The sequence below is a fragment of the Neofelis nebulosa genome, chromosome 7, assembly GCF_028018385.1.
Source record: "Neofelis nebulosa isolate mNeoNeb1 chromosome 7, mNeoNeb1.pri, whole genome shotgun sequence".
NCBI lineage: Eukaryota > Metazoa > Chordata > Mammalia > Carnivora > Felidae > Neofelis > Neofelis nebulosa.
The window spans coordinates 73,828,313-73,855,125 of record NC_080788.1 but is presented as its reverse complement, the minus strand read 5'-3'; the positions used below and the strand labels follow the sequence as shown (position 1 = coordinate 73,855,125).

The following is a 26,813-nucleotide window of genomic DNA, read 5'->3' as shown; positions in this document are numbered from 1 at the left end:
TGGTCTATTTCTCTAATTATTTCTTAAGGATAAATTTCTGAATACAGAATTGTTGAGTGAAATAATTTTTTTATCTATGAACAAATTACCTTTACAATGACTGTACAAATTGACATTTCTATAGCATTTTTCTAAGAGTCTTGTTTCATGACATCAACATCTAAAGATTTAAAAATTATTTAACAATTTGTAGAGAAAAAATATTATTTCCTCATTGTTTTCTTGTGAATTTATCAATGAGGTTGGAATCTTTTTATTTGAATTTGCTATTTTTGTAATTTGGAAATTATTTGTCCTTATCCATTGCTTTTAGTAAAATTGTTACAAATTTTCTCTAATTTCTTCATAATAAAATATTTTATTTTTTAAGGAGATTAAACAAGTGTGTTCATGAAAGATCATTGTCCTAGAGTGCACTATGATTCTTAACCAGATAGGTAGGCAGCTGAATGTTTACTTTGACAGTTCCTGAGCTCCTTGAACTAATCATGTGCCTGGGCCACCCCAACCCCACTAACCCCACAACTCACCATCACTCTGATAAATCTTTACAAATATCACAAACCTCTGTGGCCTTTATCCAGGTTGTTTCTGAGAACTATTTCAGAAAACCCTGAGATGCTGGCTGCTGAAATTATCATTCCGGAGGAGTCAAACATGACATGATTACCAATGGGTACATGTAAAGGTTAGGGTGACCTGCTCAAGGCAAGGAACAACTTCCGACCAAGTTATACTTCTGAGAGGGCTTGGTTATAAAGGATAAACCTCCACAACCACCGTTTAACGTGAATTTTATCCAAAGAAATGGTAATAAAATGGGGAGCTTCTCCCAATGAGTAGGTTTACATGCCTGGGGTTGGGTCTAAGACAGACATTGGGAAAACTGTGCTTGCAGGTGAAGGAAAGTTTGCTCACAGAGGTTCCTAAAGTTTAGGAGAATTTTATTTTGTTTTATTTTATTTTTTATTTTTGAATTTATTTATTTAATATAATTTATTGTCAAGAATGTTCCTATGAGCTCACTACTGAGCCCGAGGCTGGCTCCCCTCCTTCCCAGGTATGCAAACAGGGCAGCTGGCCCCAGTCCAGAAAAAGCCCCGCAGTTGGAAATTGGTTCTTTCTCCGTTTTTTCCACTCCCCACTCAGTAGTTTTTCTCTTGTCCAAATACAATCTTACACTTTCACAGCCTCTCTTTCTCTTCCCTTTGTCTCTCCATAGAAGGGGATCCCTCCCCTCCATTCCTATGGTGCCCCTTTTATCTCTCCCACTTTGCAATCATGCACCTATGGCCTGCCAGGTTGTCCCCAGAGATGTCTCTGTCACTCTGCAGCCCTGACTCTGGGAATTCCAAGACCTCTGGCCTTAACACTGCTGTTTTTGAGGGATAAGGGGCTTCGGGTCCTCCTGCTTTTCTGCCATGTTGACCAGCAGCTCTTATTTTTATTTTTTAATGCTTAGTTTTGAGAGAGAGAGAGAAAGAGAGAGAGCATGAACGGGTAGGGGCAGAGAGAGAGAGAGACAGAGAATCTGAAGCAGGCTCCAGGCTCTAGGCTGTCCTCACAGAGCCTGACATGGAGCTCAAATTCACAAACTGTGAGATCATGACCTGAGCCAAAGTCAGACACTTAACCAGCTGAGCCACCCAAGTGCCCCATACGAGAATTTTAAAGAGATTCTGCTTTAAATGACCTCAATAGTATTCAGACTTCTATTTTTCAGCCTTATCCTTTTTTTGTCCTAAGTTCAGGCCTCTCACCCACCCCCAGAGAGTGTCAGCATCTTCTCATTGTTCTGAGAGTTGTGTTAGTGGCACGATTGCCCCCTGGAGGCCAGACAGAGGAGCAGCCTCCTTAAAGTATTCTAGGTCTTGGCTCTCCAGGCTGGCGGCACATTAGAAGAAATTGAGGAGTTGTAATAAAGAGGCTCAGTCCTGAGCACCTAGACCACTGGAGATGTGGGGACACATTCTAGTATCACCTTATTAACGTTTATACTTGGGTGAAAAAATAAAAAGAAAATGAAAACAACTGCTCTGAAATAAATCTAAACATACCCAGAAGCAGAATTACTCATAGTAAGTAGCAGGGTAAATAAAAGATGTCAGGAGATGGAAAAAGGAGATATTTTACCCATAGGTTTACCAGTCTTGGAGGTAATCCATTTTAGCAAATCTCACCCTGGGAGTTAGAGTTTGAGCATGACACTGTTTTGGTGTATATTTGTGATGTGCCCATGAAGGTGCTCGTTTTCATTGACAGCTGATTACCCAAGTTGGACTCCTAATTCCTAGACTCCATTTTTAACTCGGCTTTCCCTGAATTCTGGGTGGCTATATTAATAGGGGCCAATATCACTGAGCTCTCAACTGAAACTTCATCAAGGGCTTGGTCTCAGTGCCAAGACTGGCTTTTTGAGAGTTATACTTCAACACCAGCATTAATTTATATTTTGTCTTTTCAAATCAGAGAACCACAAAAATAAAATTAGAGTTAAAGGGGCTTTTAAGGCTCCCCAGCCTAACTTCCTTATTTTCAAGATCTGAAAAAGCCATAAGAGCATTTTAGTTTTGGCAAACAAACAAATAAACATAAAGTACAGCTACCCTACTTTAGTACCTTCTTCTCTATATCATTGCCTGGCCCTGTCATACTCTGATCTTATGGGGTACAAGAAGTCCAAGAATTCTCAGCTAGCACTACTTGGGAATTCTTTCTATTACTCATAGACCTAGAAATTCCCTACCACTGTCTCTATTTAAAAGAAACAAAACACTGTTAGTAGTCCTAGTGACTTCCTCTTAGTTGTTTCTGAGAGTTTCTATTTCTGGATGTAGAAACATGGTGGATGTAGAATGGTCAGGAAGAGATGGAAGGAGGAGAGAAACACCTTGAAATACCTGTCAAGTTTGTGCCCGATGGCCAGACTAAGTTTTGAAGTGACTTTCTGCATGGTCCTGACTTCCTGGTGTGCATCAGGGAGGGAAAATTGGCAATGTGTTTCTTAAAAAATGCTCTATCTGCCCTATATTAAGTGCTAGCAAAAATCTGGAGTATAAGGATACTGCTAGTAAAGTCTTAGCAAGAAGTAAGAATATGTTATTGAGAAATGGAGGAGAGGAATCCATGTCAGGTAGTGGTAGAAAACTTTCTGAAATTGCCTTCTGTAGTGTTGTGGAAGGCTGAACTTGGTTGTAGAGCTGGGGAGATTTCAAACAAATGAAGGTACCACTGGGTTTCTTCTTGCTGCTTTTAATGAAATGAAGAGAAGAGAGATGAATGAAGGAAAGTATTGTTAAACAAATAGGAACCAGGACTGGATGAATCTGAAAATTCTCAATCTCTTCAAATGGAAAAAGGTGCTAAAATTAAGAGCGAAAAAACTGACAGTGCGACTACATAACTTTTCATCAAAACCTCAGAAGGATTGAGGGGTGAGAGTATTCAGTCACACAAGGAACTCTTTCAAGAGGTTTGGATGTGACTCCCAAGCAAACGATAGGACTTCTGAGAAGCTTAAGAGATTGGTCCCTCAGCCATCAGAGCATGGGCCACAGGTGCAGTTTTTCTGGAAAGGATCTGTGGGTGGTAGCTTTTTTCTAAAGGAGTAAACTTCATTTAAATCCATGGGAGACCCAGGAGGTGTTTGAGAAAATGATTTCAGCAGAAACACTACCAGCTTGGTTTGAAAGGGACAGAATACAGAATAAAAGGAGGAGGTCAGACCCCTAAAGCTCTACTGGCAGGAAGCAGTTTTATAAAACTACTCAACTGCAAATATGTGTTACCTTTTGTGAAGGAAGAGAGACGACTCTGAAAGCAAAAATAAAAGCCAAGGGGTCACAGTTGAGATTTATTTCCAGGCCTTAAGTGTAATCAAAGAACTCCTAAGTTTTGCCCAGCTGGATTTCTCCAAGTGTTTCTACACTTGGTTTTCCACTCTTTGGACCCAAATGTCTTTAGCTATTAACCCGTGCCTTCCTGGTCGTGTCTGATCTAACACTGTAATCTGGATGTGTGGGAGAAGGTCGCTTGTTTTGCAGCTTGACAGATGGAGAGGAATTGTGCCCCAGGAGCTGTACTTAACAGATGACACCCAGGAGCTGCATTTGGACTTGGACACCATTTAGATGATGTGATTTTGTCTATGAGCTGACGCTATATGATAGGAGACTCTTGGGGTCTTTGGGAGTGTGTGTGAATGTATTTTGCAAGTAGGAGGAATATGAATCTTCGGGGGTCAGATGGTGGACTCTGGTAGAGAGAGAAGTCCCTGCCTCCTGGTGTCCATGCCTTTGGATAATCCCTTCTTTTGAGTGTAGAAGGAACCTGTGACTTGCTTTAACCAATACACTATGCAAAGGTGATGGGGCTAGGCCTCTGTTTTTTGTTTGTTTGTTTGTTTTTGTTTTTGTTTTTTGTTTTTTGTTTGTTGTTGTTGTTACATTATGAAAGGTTTCTGTCTTAGCTAAGATGAGAGATTCTCCTTGCTGGCTTGTGATGTAAGCAGCCGTGTTGAAAAAGCCTAAAGAAAGTGCAGGAGACCACTAGGAGCTCTGGGCAGCCTCTAGGAAAAGAACTGTTTATGAGGGTACATTGGAGTGTCAGAGAGGAACTTGTAAACTATGAACAGTGATACAAATGCATAAAGCAGCTTTTAACTTTTCAAAAGGAACAAATGATAGGTGTGGTATAAATATTTGTTGAATAAATGAATTAGAAGGTAAAGTGCATTCTGAAAACAAAATTAATAGCTGGTTAGCTGAACCATTGCCCCTTTTTAAGTTATATTATTCCTTACTGAGTCTTACTATCCTTGACAATTCTGGGAGTTTTGTGTTTTAATCCTTCTTTTGTCCTAGATATATGTCTTGTTGAGAATAAAAGCAGATGAAGAGGAAATGGAAGAGAGACAGTGTCATGTTTATGTGGTAAATAACATCATTAATTTTTTTATACATGCATCAGACCTTTATTCATTTGTTGAATAATTCAAAGTCCTACGCTTCTTGATGCTTTTATTCTGGTGGATAGACAGATAAGAATATACCAACAAATATATAAAGTGATGTCTGCTGATGATGACTGCCATGAAAAAATGTGAGACAGGGTAAGGGTAAAGAGGGATGGGTTGGGTGAATAGTAGCTATATATGGTTGAAGGAAAGACATCTATGATGAGGTAGCATTTGAGCAGTGATCTGAATGATGGGTGAAGGCAACCATTTGAAGCAAGACTACTCTAGTAAAAATATCCAGAGATGGAAGCCTGCTTGGGGCACTCAAGGAACTATTCTAGGGGGTAAGAGTGATCCCAGTAGAGGAAGAAAGGTGGAGGAAGTGGGAAATATTCAGTAAACTTGAGAGTCTTCTACTTGTCATGTTCTGTGTCATGTTGGGAATATTGAGGTGAAAGAGACATAATCCTTGCTCTCAAGAAATTGAGTACCCTAGAGGAAGCAAGCAATAAATATAAAAATGTATAAGGAGATAAGTGTTATTTTGGAAGTATGTACAAATTTCAAAGGGAGCCAAAGGATAGAGACCTTAAATTTGCGTAGACCTTAAATTAAGCTTTAGAGAGGAGATATCAGAGGACCATGAGGAGGAGGTGGTGATGAGGTTGGAAATTCCAAACAGAGAAGGGTAGAGGGAAGGATGGAGACGAGAGGTGTGTTAACTCATGATATTTCCTGAATTTAGTATTTTGGTAATTCCAGGTCTACATTGGTGACAGATATGTCAGGAGATGAGGCAGCTAAATGCGAGTCGTATGTGGGCTTGTGCCAGGCTAAGTCTAAAGAGCTGTGAGAAGTGAAGTAAAATACCTAAATCTGCCTTTTACACAGAGCTGTAAGGTAAGACAGTATCACTAATTAAGACAAGAAATATGGAGGCAGAAGAGTTTGAAGTAGGGAAGGTGAAAAGATTATGGGTTTTAGGCTTACACATTTTATATTGCTCAAGGGTCACCTGACTGAAAGGCTGTGGGCTGCATACATAGGTCTGGAGCAAAATCAAGGTTAGAGGCACAGTCATTAGCACACAGGTATTAGTTTCAATCCAGGTGTGGACAGAGAATTAGACTAAGGTTGGAGCCAGAGAAACAGTAACATTTAAGGCAGGAAATAGAGGAGAATTGACTACAGGAATTCCGTAGTATCACTCACCCTACAGTGTTTTAAAATTTTATTTATAAGCCTAACTGGCCAAGTGGAAAGTGAACTTGTAGGAAATAATTATAATTCAACTTTTTTTGTGTGTATTTGTATTCCCAGCAACTGTCCCAGTGCCTTCTACATGGGATACTTAATGTATGTATATTCAAATGAATGGATGAATAATTAATTAATGGACTCTCTGGCTTGACGTTTCTGCTTGGTGCTTCCATCTTTCAGGGTGACATTTCATAGCAATAGTTCTTTGTGTCTTTTTATTTTTATTTCTTTTTTTTTATTGTACAGGAACACACATTTATTGAAGAAAAATTAGAAAAAGGAAAGCTAAAACAATTACCCTGAATTCTACTGCTGGAATAGCTATTATTAACATTTCATGTCTACCTTTTAGTCCACTGCTATGAAGAGAATTTAATGTGAGCCACATAACTAATTTAAAATTTTTAGTAGCCACATTAAATGAAACTATATATAAGTATACAAAACTAATTTTAAAAATATATTTTGTTTAACCTGGTAATCCCCAAATATCATTTCAACATTGGTTCATAAAAATATTAATAGGATTGTTTACATTCTTTTCTTTATACTAAGTCTTTGAAACTTTGTGTTTATTTTAAATTCACAGCACATCTTTATTTGGACTCATCACAATCCAAGTGTTTAGGAGCCTTGTTAGCTAGTGGCTATGTATGGATAACACAGTTCAAAATTCCTTTTGAGGTATACATAATGACATATTTAAATTGTAATTCTCCCTCCACAAAGTGCAGGTCATGAGAAACCTATAGTTTTGTAAGCTTTTTGTATTAAATGTTCACTTTGAGAACAGTTTTGGATTTATAGAAAAGTTGTGAAGATAGTACACATACTTTCCATACTGCACACCCAGTTTCCCTTACGATGAACATCTTAAAATGGTACATTTGCCACAGTTAAGAAATGGATGCTGATGTATTATTATTGGCTAAAGTTCATACTTCTGTAGTTTTACTTTGATTTACCTAAAGTTCTTTATCTCCTGCAGTCCCACAAGGAGACCACATTACATTTAGTTTTCATGTCTCCTCAAGCTCCTGTTGGCTATGGCAATTTCTCAGATTTTTCTTGTTTTTTAAATGTTTCTTTAAATTTCATTTTATTTAATTTATTTCTTGTAAACTTAAAATTTTTTTTATTGTTTATTTTTGAGAGAGAGAGACAGAGACAGAGATTGAGCACAAGCGGGGAGGGACAGAGAGAGAGGGAGACACAGAATCTGAAGCAGGCTCCAGGCTGTGAGCTGTCAGCACAGAGTTTGATGCAGGGCTCAAACCCATGAAAGGTGAGATCATGACCTGAGCTGAAGTTGGACGCTTAACTGACTGAACCACATAGGCAACCTAAAGTTTATTTTATTTTAGAGAGAAAAAGAGCATAAGCAGGGGAAGGAGGCTGAGAGATAGAGAGAGAGAAAGAGAGAGAGAAAATCCCAGCAGGCTCCATGCTCTGTGTCGAGCCCAATGCAGTCTCCTTCCCACAAGTCTGGGATCATAACCAGAGACAAAATCAAGAGTTGGATGCTCAACTGACAGAGCCACCCAGGCGCTCCTCAGATTTTTCTTATTTTTGATGACCTTGACAATCTTTAGGAGTATTAGTTAGATGCTTCACAGAATGTCCCTAAATTGGGATTTTTCTGATGATTTCCTCATGATTAGACTGAGGTTATGGGTTTTGGGGAGGAAGATCACAGAGGTAACGTGCCATTTCTCTTCACATCATATCAAGGGGACATGCTATCAACATCCCTGGTGATTTTGACCATGATCAGCGAGCTAAACTGGTGTTTGGTAGGTTTCTCCACTTTGCCCTTTTTAATTTTTTTAAAAATAATCTATTCATTCATTTTTAGAGAGAGAGAGGGATAGTGAGCAGGGGAGGTGCAGAGAGGTAGGGAGAGAGAGAATCCCAAGCAGACAGTCCAGAGCTCAGTCTCACAAGCTGTGAGATTATGACCTGAGCCAAAATCAAGAGTCAGAGGCTTAATGGATTGAGTGACCCAGGTGCCCCAATCCACTGTTGCTCTTTTGTCACACTTACCACACTGTCCCTTTTGGAAGGAAGTCACTATGAGCAGCACACATTTGAGGAGTCAGAAATGTGGAGTATCGAAATAAATTATTTAGAGTTCTAAAGCATGGGAAGTTTGTTCTGCCTCACACTTATTCAATGATTTATTTATATCAGTGATTCATGGATATTTATTTTATACTTTATTTTATTGCTTAAATTGTTCTAGTTTCAGCCACAGGGAGCTTTTTTAGTTGACTCTGATGTCTCCTTAACATAGCCCCATCGTAGGTGGTGGTGGTTCTTTTTTTTTTTTTTTTTTTAACATTTTAAGATACTGCAGATTTATCTGGAATATTCCCTGTGCCAGCCCTAGAATCAGCCATTTCTCCAAGGAGCCCTGGTTCCTTGTACTGAAAAATTGTATTAGAAACCAAGATACGAGATCTAGGTATGCTCATTGCTTCCGAGCTATCCTCAGAAATATCAAAGCGTGACCTAGATTTTGAGAGACAGTGAGTTCAAAAGGTAGAGATGGGGAGGAAACTGTTTCTGGAGAAGCAGCTAGCAGGAGCAGGAGCAGGAATTGAGATTTGGGAAAAGCACAGTCTCACAAGGAATCCAGAAGTCTTAAGCAAACAAAATTCTTTGGAGGGACACAGTAGAGAGGTTAATCTGGCAGCACTAAGCAGGGTGACCCTGAGCAGAGAGAGTCTGAAAGGGGAGAGAACAGTTAAATGTTCAGTGTAATAACAGGTACAGTGTTAAATTTGTCCCTCCCCCTTATCACCCTGGATGATGTGGGAGGAAAGGGCTGAACAACTGATCTAATCTGAACAGTCTAAGGAGTTGTAGCCTGTCTGCCCTACAGCAAGCCAGGAGTTTTAAAAAGTAGTATTGAACCATTTTGTTTGGTTAATTTGTTTCACCCAATGTTGTCTATATTAGTGTTTCTAGTTAGGTCTCTTTTGATTGCAGTGAGAGAAAACCCATCTCAAAATAATTTATCGATAAGAAAGAAATTAATTGTGTTGCGTTTTTGGTGTCTTCCCTGTATCGTTTTGTGCTTATGACTTCAGTGCACACTGTCCCCTTCCCCTTGCCAGAACTTGGGTTTCTTTGCCTAAGGGCTTTCTCTTACTGCACAGCCTGCTTGGCAGTCATAATTGCTGGGGAATCATCACTCATATCCCTTTCGCTGTCCTCTATGAGTGACACACAGGATTTGGGATATCAATACCTTAGCTCCTCTGGCCCTCAAATGGGACAAGTTGAAGCAAGTGTCTCCCATGGGTTGTCAGAAATTCCCTGGTATGATGAAAGTCTTGCTGCTCATAGTGGCAGTTGGCAGGAGAATACACAGGTCCTGATCGATGGATTGATTTTTCTCATTTTTTAAAATTTCAATTGTATTTAGTGAATTACAGTGCAATATTGGTTTCTAGCGTAGAATTCAATGATTCATCAATTCCATGAAACACCCAGTGCTCATCCAAATGAGTGCTCTCATTAATGCCCATCACACTTCTAGCCCACACCCATCCACCTCTCTCCATCAGGCTCTTTCCATAGATTGACTATTGTGATAATGCTGCTATAAACATCGGGGTCCAGTTATCGCTTCAAACCTGTATTTTTGTATCCTTTGGGTAAATACCTAGTAATGCAATTGCTGGATCATAGGGTAGTTCTATTTTTAACTTTTGGGGAACCTCCATATTGTTCTCCAGAGTGGCTGCACCAGTTTGCATCTCCACCAAAAGTGCAAGAGGGCTCCCCTTCCCTCACATCCTTGCCAACACCTGTTGTTTCTTGTGTTATTAATTTTAGCCATTCAGACAGGTGTGAAGTGGTATCTCATTGTGGTTTGATTTGTATTTCCCTGATGATGAGTGATGTTGAGCATATTTTCATGTGTCTGTTAGCCATCTGGATATCCTCATTGGAAAAGTGCCTATTCATGTCTTCTGCTCATTTCTTAACTAGATTATTTGTTTTTTGGGTGTTGAGTTGATTAAGTTCTTTTTTTTTTTTTTTTTTTTTTTTTTTTTTTTTTTACATTTATTTATTATTGATAGAGACAGAGCACAAGTGGGGGAGGGGCAGAGAGAGAAGGAGACACAGAATCCGAAGCAGGCTCCAGGTTCCCAGCTGTCAGCACAGAGCCTGATGCGGGGCTCAAACTCACAAACCACGATATCATGACCTAAGCCAAAGTTGGATGCTTAACAGACTGAGCCACTCAGGCGCCCCGATTAAATTCTTTATAGATTTTGGACACTAACCCTTTACAAGATGTGTCATTTGCAAATATCTTCTTCCATTTCATAGATTTTGCTGATTGTTTCCTGTACTGTGCAGAAGCTTTTTTATCTTGATGAAGTCTCAAACGTTCATGTTTGGTTTTGTTGCCCTCGGTCTGGCAATGTGTCCAGTAAGAAGTTGCCACAGCCGATGTCACAGAGGTTTCTGCCTGTGTTCTCCTGTTGGATTTGATGGTATCCTATCTCATGTTCAGGTCTTTCATCCATTTTGAATTTATTTTGTGTATGGTCCAGAAAGTGGTCCAATTTCATTCTTCTGCATGTTGTGTCCAGTTTTCCCAACACCATTTGCTGAAGATTTTCATTGAATATTCTTTCCTGCTTTGTCAAAGGGGTTGACCATATAGTTGTGGGTTCTTTTCTAGATTCTTTATTCTGTTCCATTGATTTGTGTTTTATGCCAGTACCATACTGTACTGACTGACTATAGCTTTGTAATATACCTTGAAGTCCAGAATAGCGATGCCTCTACTTTGCTTTACTATTTTCAGGATTGCATGGCTATTTGGGGTCTTTTGTGAACAACATAAATTTTAGGATTGTTTGTTCTAGCTCTATGAAAAATTCTGGTGGTATTGTGATAGGGATTGCATTAACACACATGCCCTTCACTGGCTGAATTCCCTTCCTGTCACTGTTCCCACTGCCCCTGCCAGGCATCCTGGGATCACCTCCCAACTAAAGCACTTGCACTAGAATCCTTGTCTTCTTCTGGGGGAACACAAGCAAAGACAGCTGGGGTGCACAACTGAAAAATCCCAAGTAGATCTCTAATCATTGCAGAGTCTGTACCTCAAACAAGGTTAAGGGATCTCAGTTTCATTCTCTTTTCAGGATCATGCGCTTCCTTTTTGGTGGGCAGAGGGGTGCTGGCAACTGTAGGGGTATATCCTAGCTTCCTACATCCCCAGCCATATTTCTAAGAGTTTCATATTAAGTTTTGGGATGTAGACTTGGGGCAGGTACCCATCCGTGAAACAATCATTGTGGTCAGAGATGAATTATGTTAATTAGCCAGGGTGTCCAAGGCTGGGCTCAGTCTCATCTAAACCCAAACATGGGGTAGGAAGAGGCATGGCTTGTTTATCCAGGGAAAATCCAGGTGTGGTCACCAGACAAGGAGGGATGGATGTTGGGCAGCAGAAAAGATGGATGCATATCCTGATTGGCTATGTGGTTCTGAGGTGAAAATGCTCTTGAGGCTGGGATCTTGTAACCACAACTCTTCATTGGATACCAGATGTGGGAAGATTATTGCTAGAACATTCATCAGCTTCCTCTCTACACCCACCAGTGCCACCCACCCTACCTTCTGTTTACCTTTTCCTGTTCTGTGGGTTGTTTTCTCCTAAGCTCCTGGAGCAGGTGGCTGTTTCATGCTGAGCCCAGGGGGTTTTTGTAAGACTCTCCCTGTCACTCCTCTCACTGTGCAGTTTCTCCAACAGCACAGAAATAGACACCTGAGTCTGTAGGCATCAAGCCTGTGATGGTGAGACTTAGTGCTTTGTTTCCTTTCTGATGTGACACAGAATATCGTCCTTTCCTAGTGTTCCTGTTACTAGAATAAAGATTAATGATTTCAGTCATCTTTCCATTGGGCAGCTGTTGAAACCAGCTCATCACATAGTGAGTATAGCTGAGTGTGAAACTACAGTGCAAGCTCACAGATTCTCCCTCTTGTTTATTCACTGGACCTGGAGTTTGAGTGATACTCTGTGTATTGCTGGAACCTGTAGAGAAGAAGAAAAAAGTAGCTTAGCTGTTGACATTGCTCCCAAGAAAGTTGTCACAAATAGCCACTTTTCACCCAGAAAACAAAGTGAAAAAGGCACAGTCAAGTTCTCTTCCAACATCTTTCTCAAACCCCTCCCTCAGTCCCGGGCTGCAGGGGTGGTGGGCTCCTTACCAAAGTGGATGAAGGCCACCACTGTGCACCAGAAAGCACTCAATCCGGACTGCATCCTGGGACCTTCCAGCTAGTGAAATGGCTCTTGTTCTGTCTGCCACCTGCAGGCCCTTTGCAGTGTCACTGGAACTAGGTGGCTCCGTGGCCTTGCTTCTATAGAGCTGGCAGTGGGCCTTCTGCATACGTCAGCTTAGTCATACTTCCTGCTGTCTGTGTCTGCCTCCTGCCTCTCTTTCTCCAGGCCCCTGTTGTCTGATTGATGGATAACATGTTGTGTATGGTTTATCATGAAAGAAAACTTGTTCAGTGTGGACATAACCAAAAGGGAGAAGTAGACAATAAAATCCAACCACAATCTCATTACCCAGAGGTAAATGCTGTTAACATCTCGTTGCATTTCTTTCAGTAGTTTTTATTGCAAATATGCATCCTCTAATGGAATTGGGATCAAATTAAAAAACTTTTTTGTGTTGAACATAATGTGTATGAATATGCCATCATGTCATTCAACTGCATGTGAAAATGTGATTTTTATAGCTCCATACTCTTCTGTGTAAGTGTAACTTAATTTGTTTAAACATCCTTGTTTGAAATTGTTTTGTTTCCTCTTTAGATTGTTTTAAATAAAAATCAATGGACATTGTAAATATAAGTCTGTGCATTTCTGGAAATTTATTTGTATGTTAACTATGTTATTTCAAACTTTTTAATTACGGAAAACTTAAACATCTACCAAAGAGAGAATAGTGCAATGAAAAAGCTTGTACTCATTGTGTAGGCTGCACAATTATCAAGTCTTAGCCAGTCTTGTTCGTCTGCACCTGCATCACCCTACACATCTATACCTCTTTGAGTTCTGATTAGATTAAAGCAAATCCCAGACATCATGGGGTTGTGTACTTTACTCAGGAGACAAGTAAGGTCAGATTGTCTTTTCAGGTGTGTGTGTGTTAGTGACTGTTGATAAACAATGATTAGATCTGTTTTTTGATTAGGAGTTGGTTTGCAAATTGATGATATTCTAATTATATCATTTCTACTTCATTTTTTAACTGAAGCATTTCTATTAAGATGATTTTCCTTGTCAAATAATTGATTAACTTTAAGGTTAAGTGTAAGATACTTTCCATTCATTTATCAGTTTGTACGATAATGAGCTGATTCCCCTCTATGGTGACTATACCATCCCTGCTTGCCTGACATGGAGGCGTTTCTCAGGACAAACACCAAAATAGTCCCAAGCAAATCTCTGGCAACCAGGATAAACCCCAAAAGTAATTAAGGAGGATTGTTTTATGAACTCATGGATTTAAACATACTTGATGTGTTTCAGTTGATTGGATTCATGGTCTTATTGATGTGGGAAATGTCCCATCTTAGAACAAATCTTTTCAGTCTGGCTCCTGAGCCTTTGTGACATGGCCTCTGTAATCTGTGATAGCTTCCTAGTTTTCTGGGAGGAGAAGACATTCTAGGCTCATTTGTACACTTTCTCCCCCAGATATGGAATCAGGTAACTGCGATTAATGATAGGTGTTTTCTCCTTCCAGTTCTAATGTTTTTATTATTTTACTGTAGTCGTTAGGACATTGATTGAAATATAGAATAGAAAGAATAACATTGGAAATCTTTCTCTTTTTCAAATTTTTAAGGGAATGCTTTTAACATCTCCCTTTGAAAACAAATTCAAAGATTCCCTTGTTCAGGTTAAGAAAGTTCCTTTTCTTCCTAGTTTGTGAAGAGACTTTAATTAGAAATACATGTTAAACTTGACCCAACTCACTTTTCTGCATTTAGTGAGATAATTTTATACTTACTATTTTTATGTGTGGTATGTTGCATGCACTAATATTTAATCTTCCTCATACTCCTGAGATGAATCCTAAATGATCACGGTGTATTAGTATTACTTTTTAAAATCCAATGCTGGTTTGATAATATTTTATGTGCAGTCATTGCTTTTCATAAGTAATATTGGTCTATAATTGTTATTTGTCATCTCTTTGTTTATTTTTGTAATTGTGGTTCTCTTGGTCTCATAAAATGTATTGAGTAGTAGCCTTGCTGTTTTAATTTTTCTTAGCACAGGTATGGAAATTATTGGTCTTGGGTTTGATGTAACTTGCCTGTGAAACCATATGTATGTATAAAGATTTAAATTTCAGTTTAAATTCCGGTACATTTAATTCCAGTTTTCAACTTTTCTTTTCAGTTTTGCTGGGTGATAATTTTTAGACAGTTTTACATTTTGTTCAAGTTTTCTGATTAATTTGTATGGATTTATTCCTTGCATGTTCTTATAATTATTTAAATTTTTGCTGTGTCTGTGTATTCCTTTACATCGTATTTTTCTATCTTCTTAATTTCCTTGAGATTTCCTATCAGAGAATTGTCCATTTTCTAATTCTTTCCAAAGAACCAGATTATTTATTTATTTATTTATTTATTTAATTTTATTTTAAAATTTTTTAAAAAACTTACATCCAAATTAGTTAGCATATAGTGCAACAATGATTTCAGGAGTAGATTTCTTTGTGTCCCTTACCCATTTAGCCCATCCCTCCCTCCCAGAACCCCTCCAGTAACCCTCAGTTTGTTCTCCATATTTATGAGTCTCTTCTGTTTTGTCCTCCTCTCTGTTTTTATATTTCATTTTTGTTTCCTTCCCTTATGTTCATCTGTTTTGTCTCTTAAAGTCCTCATATGAGAGAAGTCATAGGATGTTTGTCTTTCTCTGACTAATTTCACTTAACATAATACCCTCCAGTTCCATCCATGTAGTTGCAAATGGCAAGATTTCATTCTTTTTGATTGCTGAGTAATACTCCATTATATATTTATATACCACATCTTCTGTAACCATTCCTTCATCGATGGACATTTGGGCTCTTTCCATACTTTGGCTATTGTTGATAGTGCTGCTATAAACATTGGGGTGCATGTGTCCCTTCAAAACAGCACACCTGTATCCCGTGGCTAAATGCCTAGTAGTGCAATTGCTGGGTCGTAGGGTAGTTCTATTTTTAGTTTTTCGAGGAGCCTCCATAGTGTTTTCCAGAGTGGCTGCACTAGCTTGCATTCCCACCAGCAATGCAAAAGAGATCCTCTTTCTCCGTATCCTTGCCAACATCTGTTGTTGCCTGAGTTGTTAATGTTAGCCATTCTGACAGGTGTGAGGTGGTATCTCATTGTGGTTTTGAGTTGTGTTTCTTTATAATGAGTGATATTGAGCATTTTTTCATGTGTCGGTTGGCCATCTGGATGTCTTCTTTGGAGAAGTGTCTATTCATGTCTTTTGCCCATTTCTTCACTGGATTCTTTGTTTTTTGGGTGTTGAGTTTGATCAGTTCTTTATAGATTTTGGATACTAACCCTTTACCACATATGTCATTTGCAAATATCTTCTCCCATTCTGCCAGTTTCCTTTTAGTTTTGCTGATTGTTTCATTTGCTGTGCATAAGATTTTTATTTTGATGAGGTCCCAGTGGTTCATTTTTGCTTTTGTTTCCGTTGCCTCCAGAGACGTGTTGAATAAGAAGTTGCCGCAGCCAAGATCCAAGAGGTTTTTGCCTGCTTTCTCCTCAAGGATTTTGATGGCTTCCTGTCTTACATTGAGGTCTTTCATCCATTTTGAGTTTATTTTTGTGTCTGGTGTAAGAAAGTGGTCCAGGTTCATTTTTTTGCATGTCGCTGTCCAGTTTTCCCAGCACCAGTTGCTGAAGAGACTGTATGTATTCCACTGAATATTCTTTCCTACTTTGTCAAAGATGAGTTGGCCATATGTTTGTGGGTCCATTTCTGGGTTCTCTATTCTGTTCCACTGATCTGAGTGTTCTTGTGCCAGTACCATACTGTCTTGATGATGACAGCTTTGTAGTATAGCTTGAAGTCTGGGATTGTGATGCCTCCTGCTTTGGTTTTCTTTTTCAAGATTGCTTTGGCTATTTGGGGTCTTTTCTGGATCCATATACATTTTAGGATTATTTGTTGTAGCTCTATGAGGAATGCTGGTGTTCTTTTGATAGGGATTGCATTGGATATGTAGATTGCTTCGGGTAGTATTGACATTTTAACAATATTTGTTCTTCCTATCCAGGAGCATGGAATCTTTTTCCATTTTTTGGTGTCTTCTTCAATTTCTTTCATAAGCTTTCTATCATTTTCAGTGTATAGATTTTTCACCTCTTTGGTTAGATTTATTCCTAGGTATTTTATGGGTTTTGGTGCAATGGTAAATGGGATAGATTCCTTGATTTCTCTTTCTGTAGCTTCACTGTTGGTGTATAGGAATGCAACTGATTTCTGTGCGTTGATTTTATATCTTGCAACTTTGCTGAATTCATGAATCAGTTCTAGCAGTTTTTTGGTGGAATCTTTAAGGTCTTCCATATAGAGTATCATGTCATCTGTGAAGAGTGAAAGTTTGACCTCCTCCTGGCTGATTTGGATGCCTTTTATTTCTTTGTGTTGTCCGATTGCAGAGGCTAAGTCTTCCAATATTATGTTGAATCACAGTGGCGAAAGTGGACATCCCTGTCTTGTTTCTGACCTTGGGGGGGAAGCTCTCAGTTTTTCCCCATTGGGGATGATATTAGCATTGGGTCGTTCATATATGGCTTTTATGATCTTGAGGTATGCTCCTTCTATCCCTACTTTCTTGAGGGTTTTTATCAAGAAACGGAGCTGTATTTTGTCAAATGCTTTCTCTGCATCTATTGAGAGGATCATATGGTTCTTGTCCTTTCTTTTATTGATGTGATGAATCACATTGATTGTTTTGTGGATATTGAACGAGCCCTGCATCCTAGGTATAAATCCCACTTGGTCATGGTGAATAATTTTTTTAATGTATTGTTGGAACTGGTTAGCTAATATCTTGTTGAGGATTTTTGTATCCATGTTCTTCAGGGAAATTGTTCTATAGTTCTCCTTTTTAGTGGGGTCTCTGTGTGGTCTTGGAATCAGGGTAATGCTGGCTTCATAGAAAGAGTTTGGAAGTTTTCCTTCCATTTCTATTTTTTGGAACAGCTTCAAGAGAATAGGTGTTAACTCTTCCTTAAATGTTTGGTAGAATTCCCCTGGAAAGCCATCTGGCCCTGGACTCTTGTTTTTTTGGAGATTTTGGTTACTAATTCGATTTCCTTACTGGTTATGGGTCTGTTCAAGTTTTCTGTTTCTTCCTGTTTCAGTTTTGATAGTGTATATGTTTCTAGGAATTTGTGCATTTCTTCCAGATTGACCATTTTATTGACATATAATTGCTCATAATATTCTCTTATTATTGTTTTTATTTCTGTTGTGTTGGTTGTGATCTCTCCTCTTTCATTCTTGATTTTATTTATTTGGGTCCTTTCCTTTTCCTTTTTGATCCAACTGGCTAGTGGTTTATCAATTTTATTAATTCTTTCAAAGAACCAGCTTCTGGTTTCATTGATCTGTTCTACTGTTTTTTTTTTTTTTTTGGTTTTGATAGCATTAATTTATACTCTAATTTTTATTATTTCCTGTCTTCTGCTGATTTGGGGTTTCACTTGCTGTTCTTTTTCCAGCTCTTTAAGGTAAGGTTAGGTTGTGTATTTTAGATCTTTCTTCCTTCTTTAGGAAGGCCTGGATTGCTATATACTTTCCTTTTATGACAGCCTTTGCTGTGTCCCAGAGGTTTTGGGTTGAATTCCATATACTTTTTAATTTCCTCTTTAACTTCTGGTTAGCCCATTCATTCTTTAGTAGGATGTTCTTCAGTCTCCAAGTATTTGTTACCTTTCCAAATTTTTTCTTGTGGTTGATTTCGAGTTTCATAGCACTGTGGTCTGAAAATATGCATGGCATAATCTCAACCTTTTTGTACTTGTTGAGGGCTGATTTGTGTCCCAGTATGTGGTCTATTCTGGAGAACGTTCCATGTGCATGGAGAAGAATGTATATTCTGCTGCTTCAGGATGAAATGTTCTGAATATATCTGTTAAGTCCATCTGGTCCAGTGTGTCATTCAGAGCCATTGTTTCCTTGTTGATTTTTTGATTAGATGATCTGTCCATTGCTGTGAGTGGGGTGTTGAAGACTCCTACTATTATGGTATTACTATCAATGAGTTTCTTTATGTTAGTGATTATTTGATTCATATATTTGGCATGATATTTATATACTTAGCATGATAGATGGTTCTCCATCCCCTTATTTTCAGCCTGAAGGTGTCTTTAGGTCTAAAGTGGGTCCCTTGTAAACAGCATATAGATGGATCTTGTTTTCTTATCCATTCTGTTACCCTATGTCTTTTGATTGGAGCATTGAGTTCATTGAGTTTTAGAGTGAGTACTGAAAGATATAAATTCATTGCCATTATGTTGCTTGTAGAGTTGGAGTTTCTGGTGGTGTTCTCTGGTCCTTTCTAATCTTTGTTGCTTTTGGTATTTATTTATTTATTTTTTCATCTTTTTTCCCCTCAGAGAGTCCCCCTCAAAATTTCTTGCAGGGCTGGTTTAGTGGTCACAAACTCCTTTAATTTTTGTTTGTCTGGGAAACTTTTTATCTCTGTTTCTATTTTGAATGGCAGCTTTGCCAGATAAAGAATTCTTGGCTGCATATTTTTCTGATTCAGCACATTATATATATCCTGCCACCTCTTTCTGGCTGCCAAGTTTCTGTAGATAGGTCTGCTGCAATCCTGATCTGTCTTCCCTTGTAGGTTAAGGACTTTTTTTTCCCTTGTTGCTCTCATGATTCTCTCCTTACCTGAGTATTTTGTGAATTTGACTATAATATGCCTTGTTGATGGTCACTTTTTGTTCAATCTAATGGGGGTCCTCTGTGCTTCCTGGAGTTTTATGTCTGTGTCTTTCCCCAGGTTAGGAAAGTTTTCTGCTATGATTTCCTCACATAAGACTTCTACCGCTATTTCTCTCTCTTCCTCTTCTGGGACCCCTATGATTCTGATGTTGTTCCTTTTTAATGAGTCACTGATTTCTCTAATTCTTAAATCGTGCTCTTTTGTCTTCATCTGACTCTTGTTTTCTGCTTCATTATTCTCTATAAGTTTGTCCTCTATATCACCGATTTTATGTTCTACCTTGTCCATCCTTGCACCGCTGCATCCATCCATGATTGCAGTTCAGTTATAGCATTTTTAATTTCATCCTGGCTATTTTTTACTTCTTTTATCTCTGCAAAAAGGGATTAGGATCTGTGTTGGTTAAATCCCTGGCTGTCTTTTCTTTGTGTTCTTTTTTTTGGGGTGAATTCCTTCGTTTTGTCATTTTGAAGGGAGACAATTAATTAATGAGGTAGAAAAATTAAAATTAAAAACATTAAAATTAAAAAATATTAAAATTTAAAAATTAAACACACACACACACACACACACACACACACACAAATCGAATAAATGATGCTAGATCCTAGGTGTGTTTTGGTCAGGGTGTTGAAAGTGGTTTGACAGATTAGAGAAAAAAAGGTGGAAAGAAAAAAAAAGAAAATAGTTGGAGAATATGAAAAAATGAATACACTGAAGTAGGCTAAAATGAGATGATGGGAGTAAAATAGAATTTGAAAAAAATTACACACAAGTAAAGAATATAGTAGAAAAAATTAAAAAAAATTTGTAATATTAAATAAAAATAAAAAATTAATTTTTCTTTCTGTATCCAAGAAAAAGAAAAGAAAAAAGAAAAGAGAGAAAAAGAAGAAAATCGTTTGAAAATTTGAAAAAAGTGAATACACTGACATAGACTAAAATAAAATGATGGAAGTAAAATAGAATTTGAAAAAGTTTACATAAAAGTGAAAAATGTAGTCAAATAAATTAAAGAAAAATATTTTTAACAGAAATTGAAAGTAAAAATGAAGTTTTCTCTTTCTGCATTCAAGAAAAAGAAAAGAAATGAAAAAGAAAAAAGAAAAAGAAAAAAAGGAAATCGTTTGAAAATTTGAAAAAGTGAATATACTGATGTAGACTAAAATAAAATGATGGCAGTGAAATGGAATTTGAAAAAACTCACATAAAAGTAAAAAATATAGTAAAAAATTAAAGAAAAATATTTTTAATAAAAATTGAACAAAAAAATGAATTTTTTCTCTTCCCATATTCAAGAAAAAAGTGGAAAAGAGAAAAAAAAAAGAAAAAAAATTGAATTGATGATGGACCTACTAACAGATTGAAATAGGACTGAAATTACTTTGTTTTCCCCTAGAAGTCAGACTATGAAGCGCTTCATAGTCCATAAATTAAGCAGGCAGTAAGACTTGTGTTCTTGAAGAGCAAGGTTGGCCCAGTTGGGCGGGTATCAGTGTAATGGCTCCATTCTCCACTAGATGACACTGCTAGCCTACTGGGTTGGAGTGCTGTGGCGCCCGTAGGTGCGTATGCGCATGCACGGGAGTGGTGAAAATGGTGTCACCCAGCTACCCAGTTCTAGTATTGGAACTCTGTTCTCCCCGATCAGCAATCACGCACCTGTCCTCTGTCTTCAGCTTTCGTCCACTCCCCGCTTTTTCACTGTCTGTGACCAAGCCCCAGGCAGTACCTCTCTCCTGAGTTTTGTCTCAGTTGCAGCTGTGTTTCCCGGCCCTTTACCTCTGAAGGAACTGAGGCTTTGACCTATTGCGCCCCTCTGCAAGCAGTGGCCGAATGAGCAATGGCCAAATGTCAGCTGCACCCAGGAATGCTTGCTGGACCCTGCTGCTGCTGATGCCTGGAGGCTGTGGCCAGGTGTCAGCCCACCCCAGAAAAAGTTCGTGAGATAGTGTAGCAGCAGCTTTTCAGGGATTATGGAAAATCACAACACACATCTGGCACCAGGCTTCACCCTTAACGACCTTGTTCCAGCACCAGCGAATGTGGCCGTTCTCTGGGTCTGCTGGGACCAGGTGGCTTCAACAGTCTCTACCAAATCTCCTTCCAGCAGTGGAACTGCTTTTCCCCTTGTGGCCCAAGAACCTCCCAGACCCCACTCTGCTCCTGGGGATTCGCCCTTCCCACCAGAGCACTGCCAAGTATCAAGCTGAAGAGTTGCAGACTTTGTGCTCCCCTTGTTTACAGTCTTAATGGAATTTAAACCCTCTCTTTCTCCTTTCTCCCTTTTTAGTTTAGTCCCTGCAGCTGTTTTCCACTTTCTCTCCAGCTGCTTTTTGGGAGGGAGGGGTGCTTTTCCCATGTTCTCCCCGCCCCGTCCTGCCCTGTCTCCGTCCCCTCTCCACCCACAAAAGTACCTCCCTGCCCACCATGGCCTCTTGCTCCCCAAGTTCACCTCTCCGCACTGTGTACCTGCTGAATTCTGTGGTTCGGGTTGTGCAAATTGTTGTGTTAATCCTCAGATCAGTTTTCTAGGTGTGCAGGATTGTTTAGTGTTGGTCTGGCTGTATTTCTTGGATGCAAGACACACAAAAAACTTCCATGCTGTTCCGCCATCTTGGCTCCCTCCAAAGAACCATTTTAAATGGATTCTTTCCTTTGTTTCTTTGTCTTTATTACCTTAATTTTAGCGCTGATTATGACTATTTTTGTCCTCCTACTTTTGTTTACTCTTACTCCCTTTTAAAACTTTCTGGGGCGCCTGGGTGGCACAGTCGGTTAAGCGTCCGACTTCAGCCAGGTCACGATCTCGCGGTCCATGAGTTCGAGCCCCGCGTCAGGCTCTGGGCTGATGGCTCGGAGCCTGGAGCCTGTTTCTGATTCTGTGTCTCCCTCTCTCTGCCCCTCCCCCATTCATGCTCTGTCTCTCTCTGTCCCAAAAATAAATAATAAACGTTGAAAAAAAAATAAAACTTTCTGGTTGAATGTTTAGCTCATTATGTTAAGTCTTTTAATTTACATATTTGTAAGGTATAAAAAGTTCTCTGTGTGCTGCTTAGGTTCATTGCTCAAGTTTTAAAATTTATACCTTTCATGATTGTTCAGTTGGAAATATTTTAACAATTCCGTTATAATTTCTTTTCTGGTTCATAAATAATTTTATTTTTTTAAGTTTATGAATTTATTTTTTTTTTCCAACTTTTTTTTTTTTTTTTTAATTTATTTTTGGGACAGAGAGAGACAGAGCATGAACGGGGGAGGGGCAGAGAGAGAGGGAGACACAGAACCAGAAGCAGGCTCCAGGCTCCGAGCCATCAGCCCAGAGCCTGACGCGGGGCTCGAACTCACGGATCGTGAGATCGTGACCTGGCTGAAGTCGGACGCTTAACTGACTGCGCCACCCAGGCGCCCCAGTTTATGAATTTATTTTGAGTGAGAGAGCGAAAGCAGGGGAGAAGTAGAGAGAGAGGGAGAGAGAGAATCCCAAGAAGACTCCTTGCTGTCAGTGCAGAACCTGATGCAGGGCTTGAACTCATGAACCTGAGCCAAAATTGTGACCTGAGATTATGACCTGATGAAATCCAGAGTCAGACATTTCGCTGACTGACCTGCTCAGGTGCCCCTTGTTCATAAATTATTTAGGAGTGCATTTCTTTTTATTTAAAGTTGGCTTTTTTATGAATAGTATCTAACTTTATTAATTGTAATAAAAACACATGATATCACTATATGATATTGATTCTTGAATACTTATTGAGATTTACTTTTTTGTGGTAAATATTACTGATTATTTCTTATTTTAAACATTATTTTTAACATTTATTTATTTTTGAGAGACAGAGACAAAGTGAAAGTGGGGAAGAGGCAGAGAGAGAAGGAGACAGATCCAAAGCAGGCACCAGGCCCTGAGCTGTCAGCATAGAGTCCGATGTGGGGCTCGAACCTACACACCATGAGATCATGACCTGAACCTAAGTCTGACACTGAATTGACTGAGCCATCCAGGCACCTCTATTTCTGACTCACTCTTTCTTTCTTCCTTCCTTTCTTTCTTTCTTTCTTTTTCTTTCTTTCTTTCTTTCTTTCTTTCTTTCTTTCTTTCTTTCTTTCTTTCTTTCTTTCTTTCATTTTTAATGTTTATTTATTTTGAGAGAGAGACAGACAGCATGAATTGGGGAGGGTCGGAGAGAGAGAGAGACAGAAAACGTGAAACAATTCCAGGCTCTGAGCATAGAGCTCAACATGGGGCTCGAACCCACGAACGGTGAGATCATGACCTGAGCTGAAGTCTGGTGATTAACCAAATGAGCCACCCATGCATCCCTTTTTCTGATTATTTATTAAGGATAAATTTCCTAATATAGAGCTTTCTTCTGGGCCACTGACATGCCATCCAGACTGAGGAAGACCCGGAAACTTCGGGGCCACGTGAGCCATGGCCACGGCCGCATTGGCAAGCACCGGAAGCACCCAGGAGGCCGGGGTAATGCTGGTGGTATGCATCACCACAGGATCAACTTTGACAAATATCATCCAGGTTACTTTGGAAAAGTTGGTATGAGGCATTACCACTTAAAAAGGAACCAGAGCTTCTGCCCAACTGTTAACCTTGATAAACTGTGGACCTTGGTCAGTGAGCAGACACGGGTAAATGCTGCCAAAAACAAGACTGGAGCTGCTCCTATCATTGATGTGGTGCGATCGGGCTACTACAAAGTATTGGGAAAGGGAAAGCTCCCCAAACAGCCTGTCATTGTGAAGGCCAAACTCTTCAGTAAAAGAGCTGAGGAAAAGGGGCGCCTGGGTGGCGCAGTCGGTTAAGCGTCCGACTTCAGCCAGGTCACGATCTCGCGGTCCGTGAGTTCGAGCCCCGCGTCGGGCTCCGGGCCGATGGCTCGGAGCCTGGAGCCTGTTTCCGATTCTGTGTCTCCCTCTCTCTCTGCCCCTCCCCCGTTCATGCTCTGTCTCTCTCTGTCCCAAAAAAAAAAAAAAAAAAAAAAAAGTTGAAAAAAAAATTAAAAAAAAAAAAAAAAGAGCTGAGGAAAAGATTAAGGGTGTGAGGGAGCCTGTGTCTTAGTAGCCTGAAGCCACATGGAGAGAGGTTCATTAAATACTAACAACTGCTTTTCTTTTCTGGTCTGGGTGTAAGTTCTTTAGCACCCCTACCTCTCTATCTGTACATTGGAAAGTCACCTAACAGATCCAGGAGTAAGGGTATGAGGGCCCGAGCTCCTTTTGCCAACTCCCCTCAGAAAATGTGCAAGAGAGAGCACCAGTACTTAAAGGACTTGGCCCTACCTTGAACATTTATAAAGTGAGAATATTTGTCGATAGCATATTTGTGTATCTTAGAGTTGAAAGGCCTGTTTTGCATTGTATACTCTGAAAATACAATGAGTGGGAGAATATAAAAAAAAATTTCCTAATATAGAATTGTTGGGTGAAATAATTTTATACATATTAATAAATTACCCTTCCAATGACTGTACAAATTGACATTTTTATAGCATTTTCTAAGAGTTTCGTTTCATGACATCAGCATCTAATGATTTAAAACAAAGTACTTAACAATTTGTAGAGAAAAAAATATTTGCTTATTGTTTTATAATGCATTTGTTCACCATGACATTGGACTCTTTTCGTATTTGTGCTTGTTTTTTTTTAATTGTTTAATTTTTTACATTTATTTATTTTTGAGAGATAGAGTGAGACAGAGTGTGAGCTGGGGAGGGGTAGAGGGAGAAAGAGACAGAGAATCTGAAGCAGTCTCCAGGCTCTGAGCAAGCTGTCAGCACAGAACCTGACATGGGGCTCGAACCCATATCATGACCGGAACTGAGGTTAGACGTTCAACCGACTGAGCCACTCAGGCGCCCCTGTGCTTGTTTTTTTGTTTTTTTTAATTTGGAAATTATTTGTTCATATCCATTGCATTTTTAAAAATTGGTATAATTTTTCTCGAGTTTCTTTGTAAAAATGTTTTATTTTTTAAGGATATTAAATAACTTTGTTCATAAACGATCATTATTCCAGAGTCCATTAGGATTCTTAGCCAGATAGCTAGGCAGCTAGATGTTTATTTTGACAGTTCCTGAGCTCCTTGAACTAATCATGTACCTGGGCCCTCCCAACCCCACAACTCGCCATTACCCTGATGTATCTTAACATACAAAACACGGAAGATCCATGGCCTTTATCCAGGTTGTTTCTGAGAACTATTTCAGAAAACTCTGAGATCCTGGCTGCTGAAATTGTCATTCCAGAAGAGTCAAAGATGACATGAGTGCCAACGGGTACACGTAAAGCTTAGGGTGACCCGCTCAAGATAAGTAACAAGTTCTCCTGACCAAGTTATTCTTCTGACAGGGGTTTGTTATAAAGGATGAATCTTCATAACCATTGTTATAAAGTGCATCTTGCCCAAAGGCATGATAATGAAATGGGGAGCTTCTCCCAATGGAGAGGTTTACAAGCCTGGGATTGGGTAGAAGATAGGCCTTGGGAAAATTGTGCTTGCAGGAGAAGGAAAGAGTTGCTCACAGTTTCCTAAGGTTTCGGAGAATTTTAAAGAGATTCGGCCTCAATTACCTCAATATTATTCAGGCTTCTAATTTTCATCCTTATTCCTTTTTTGTCCTGAGTTCAGGCCTCTCACCCACCCCCAGAGAGTGTCAGCATCTTCTCATTGTTCTGAGAGTTGTGTTAGTGGCACGATTGCCCCCTGGAGGCCAGACAGAGGAGCAGCCTCCTTAAAGTATTCTAGGTCTTGGATCTCCAGGCTGGCTGCACATTAGAAGAAATTGAGGAGTTGTAACAAAGAGGCTCAGTCCTGAGCACCTAGACCACTGGAGATGTGGGGACACATTCCAGTATCACCACATTAAGGTTTAACTTTGAGTGAAACATTAATATGGAAATAAAAGCAACTGCTCTGAAATAAATCTAAACATACCCAGAAGCAGAATCACTCATAGAAAGCAGTAGGGTAAATAAAAGATGTCAGGGGGATGGAAAAAGGAGATATTTTACCTCTAGGTTTACCTGTATGTTTACCAGTCTGGGAGGTTAATCCGTTTTAGCAAATCTCCCCCTGGGACTTGGAGTTTGAGCGTGACAGATTTTTGGTGTGTATTTGTGACGTGCCCACGAAGGTGCTCATTTTCATATATAAGTTGACTGCTGATTACCCAAGTTGGCCTCCTAATTCTTAGACCTTACTTTTCACTCACCTTTCCCTGGGTTCTGGGTGGCTGGAATATTAGTAGGGGCCAACATCACTGAGCTCTCAACTGAAACTGGATCAAGGGCTTGGTTTCAGTGCCAAGACTAGCATTTTTGATAGTTCTACTTCAACACCAGCACTAATTTAAATTTTATCTTTTCAAATCATAAAATCACAAAAATTAGAATTAAAGGGCCTTTTGAGGTTCCCCAGGCAAACTTCCTTATTTTAAAGATCTGAAAAAAAGACATAAGAGCATTTTATATTTGGCAAACAAATAAACATAAATTATAGCTACCCTACTTTCGTACCTTCTTCTCTGTCCTCATTCTCTAAGTTGTTT

General features: G+C 39.2%; 1 protein-coding gene and 1 gene segment (V, D, J or C); one reads left to right on the top strand and one right to left on the bottom strand.

Annotated features, from left to right (window-relative positions):
- Positions 1-26,813, bottom strand: part of LOC131517958 (T cell receptor delta constant-like) — a 193,710-nt gene that overhangs the window by 129,608 nt on the left and 37,289 nt on the right.
- On the top strand, positions 23,620-26,001 carry LOC131515847 (large ribosomal subunit protein uL15-like). Its single transcript, XM_058736263.1, has 2 exons — positions 23,620-24,052; positions 25,895-26,001. Exons 1-2 carry the CDS (start codon positions 23,635-23,637, stop codon positions 25,999-26,001), a joined length of 525 nt encoding a protein of 174 aa, XP_058592246.1. The 5' UTR covers positions 23,620-23,634.

What these genes read in the sequence shown, in the direction of transcription:
- LOC131515847 (XM_058736263.1), top strand. Translation starts at nt 23,635, where the DNA reads ATGCCATCCAGACTGAGGAAGACCCGGAAACTTCGGGGCCACGTGAGC. An exon ending in TGAGGAAAAGGGGCGCCTGG is followed by an intron (nt 24,053 to 25,894) that starts GTGGCGCAGTCG and finishes TCCTGAGTTCAG; the next exon opens with GCCTCTCACCCACCCCCAGA.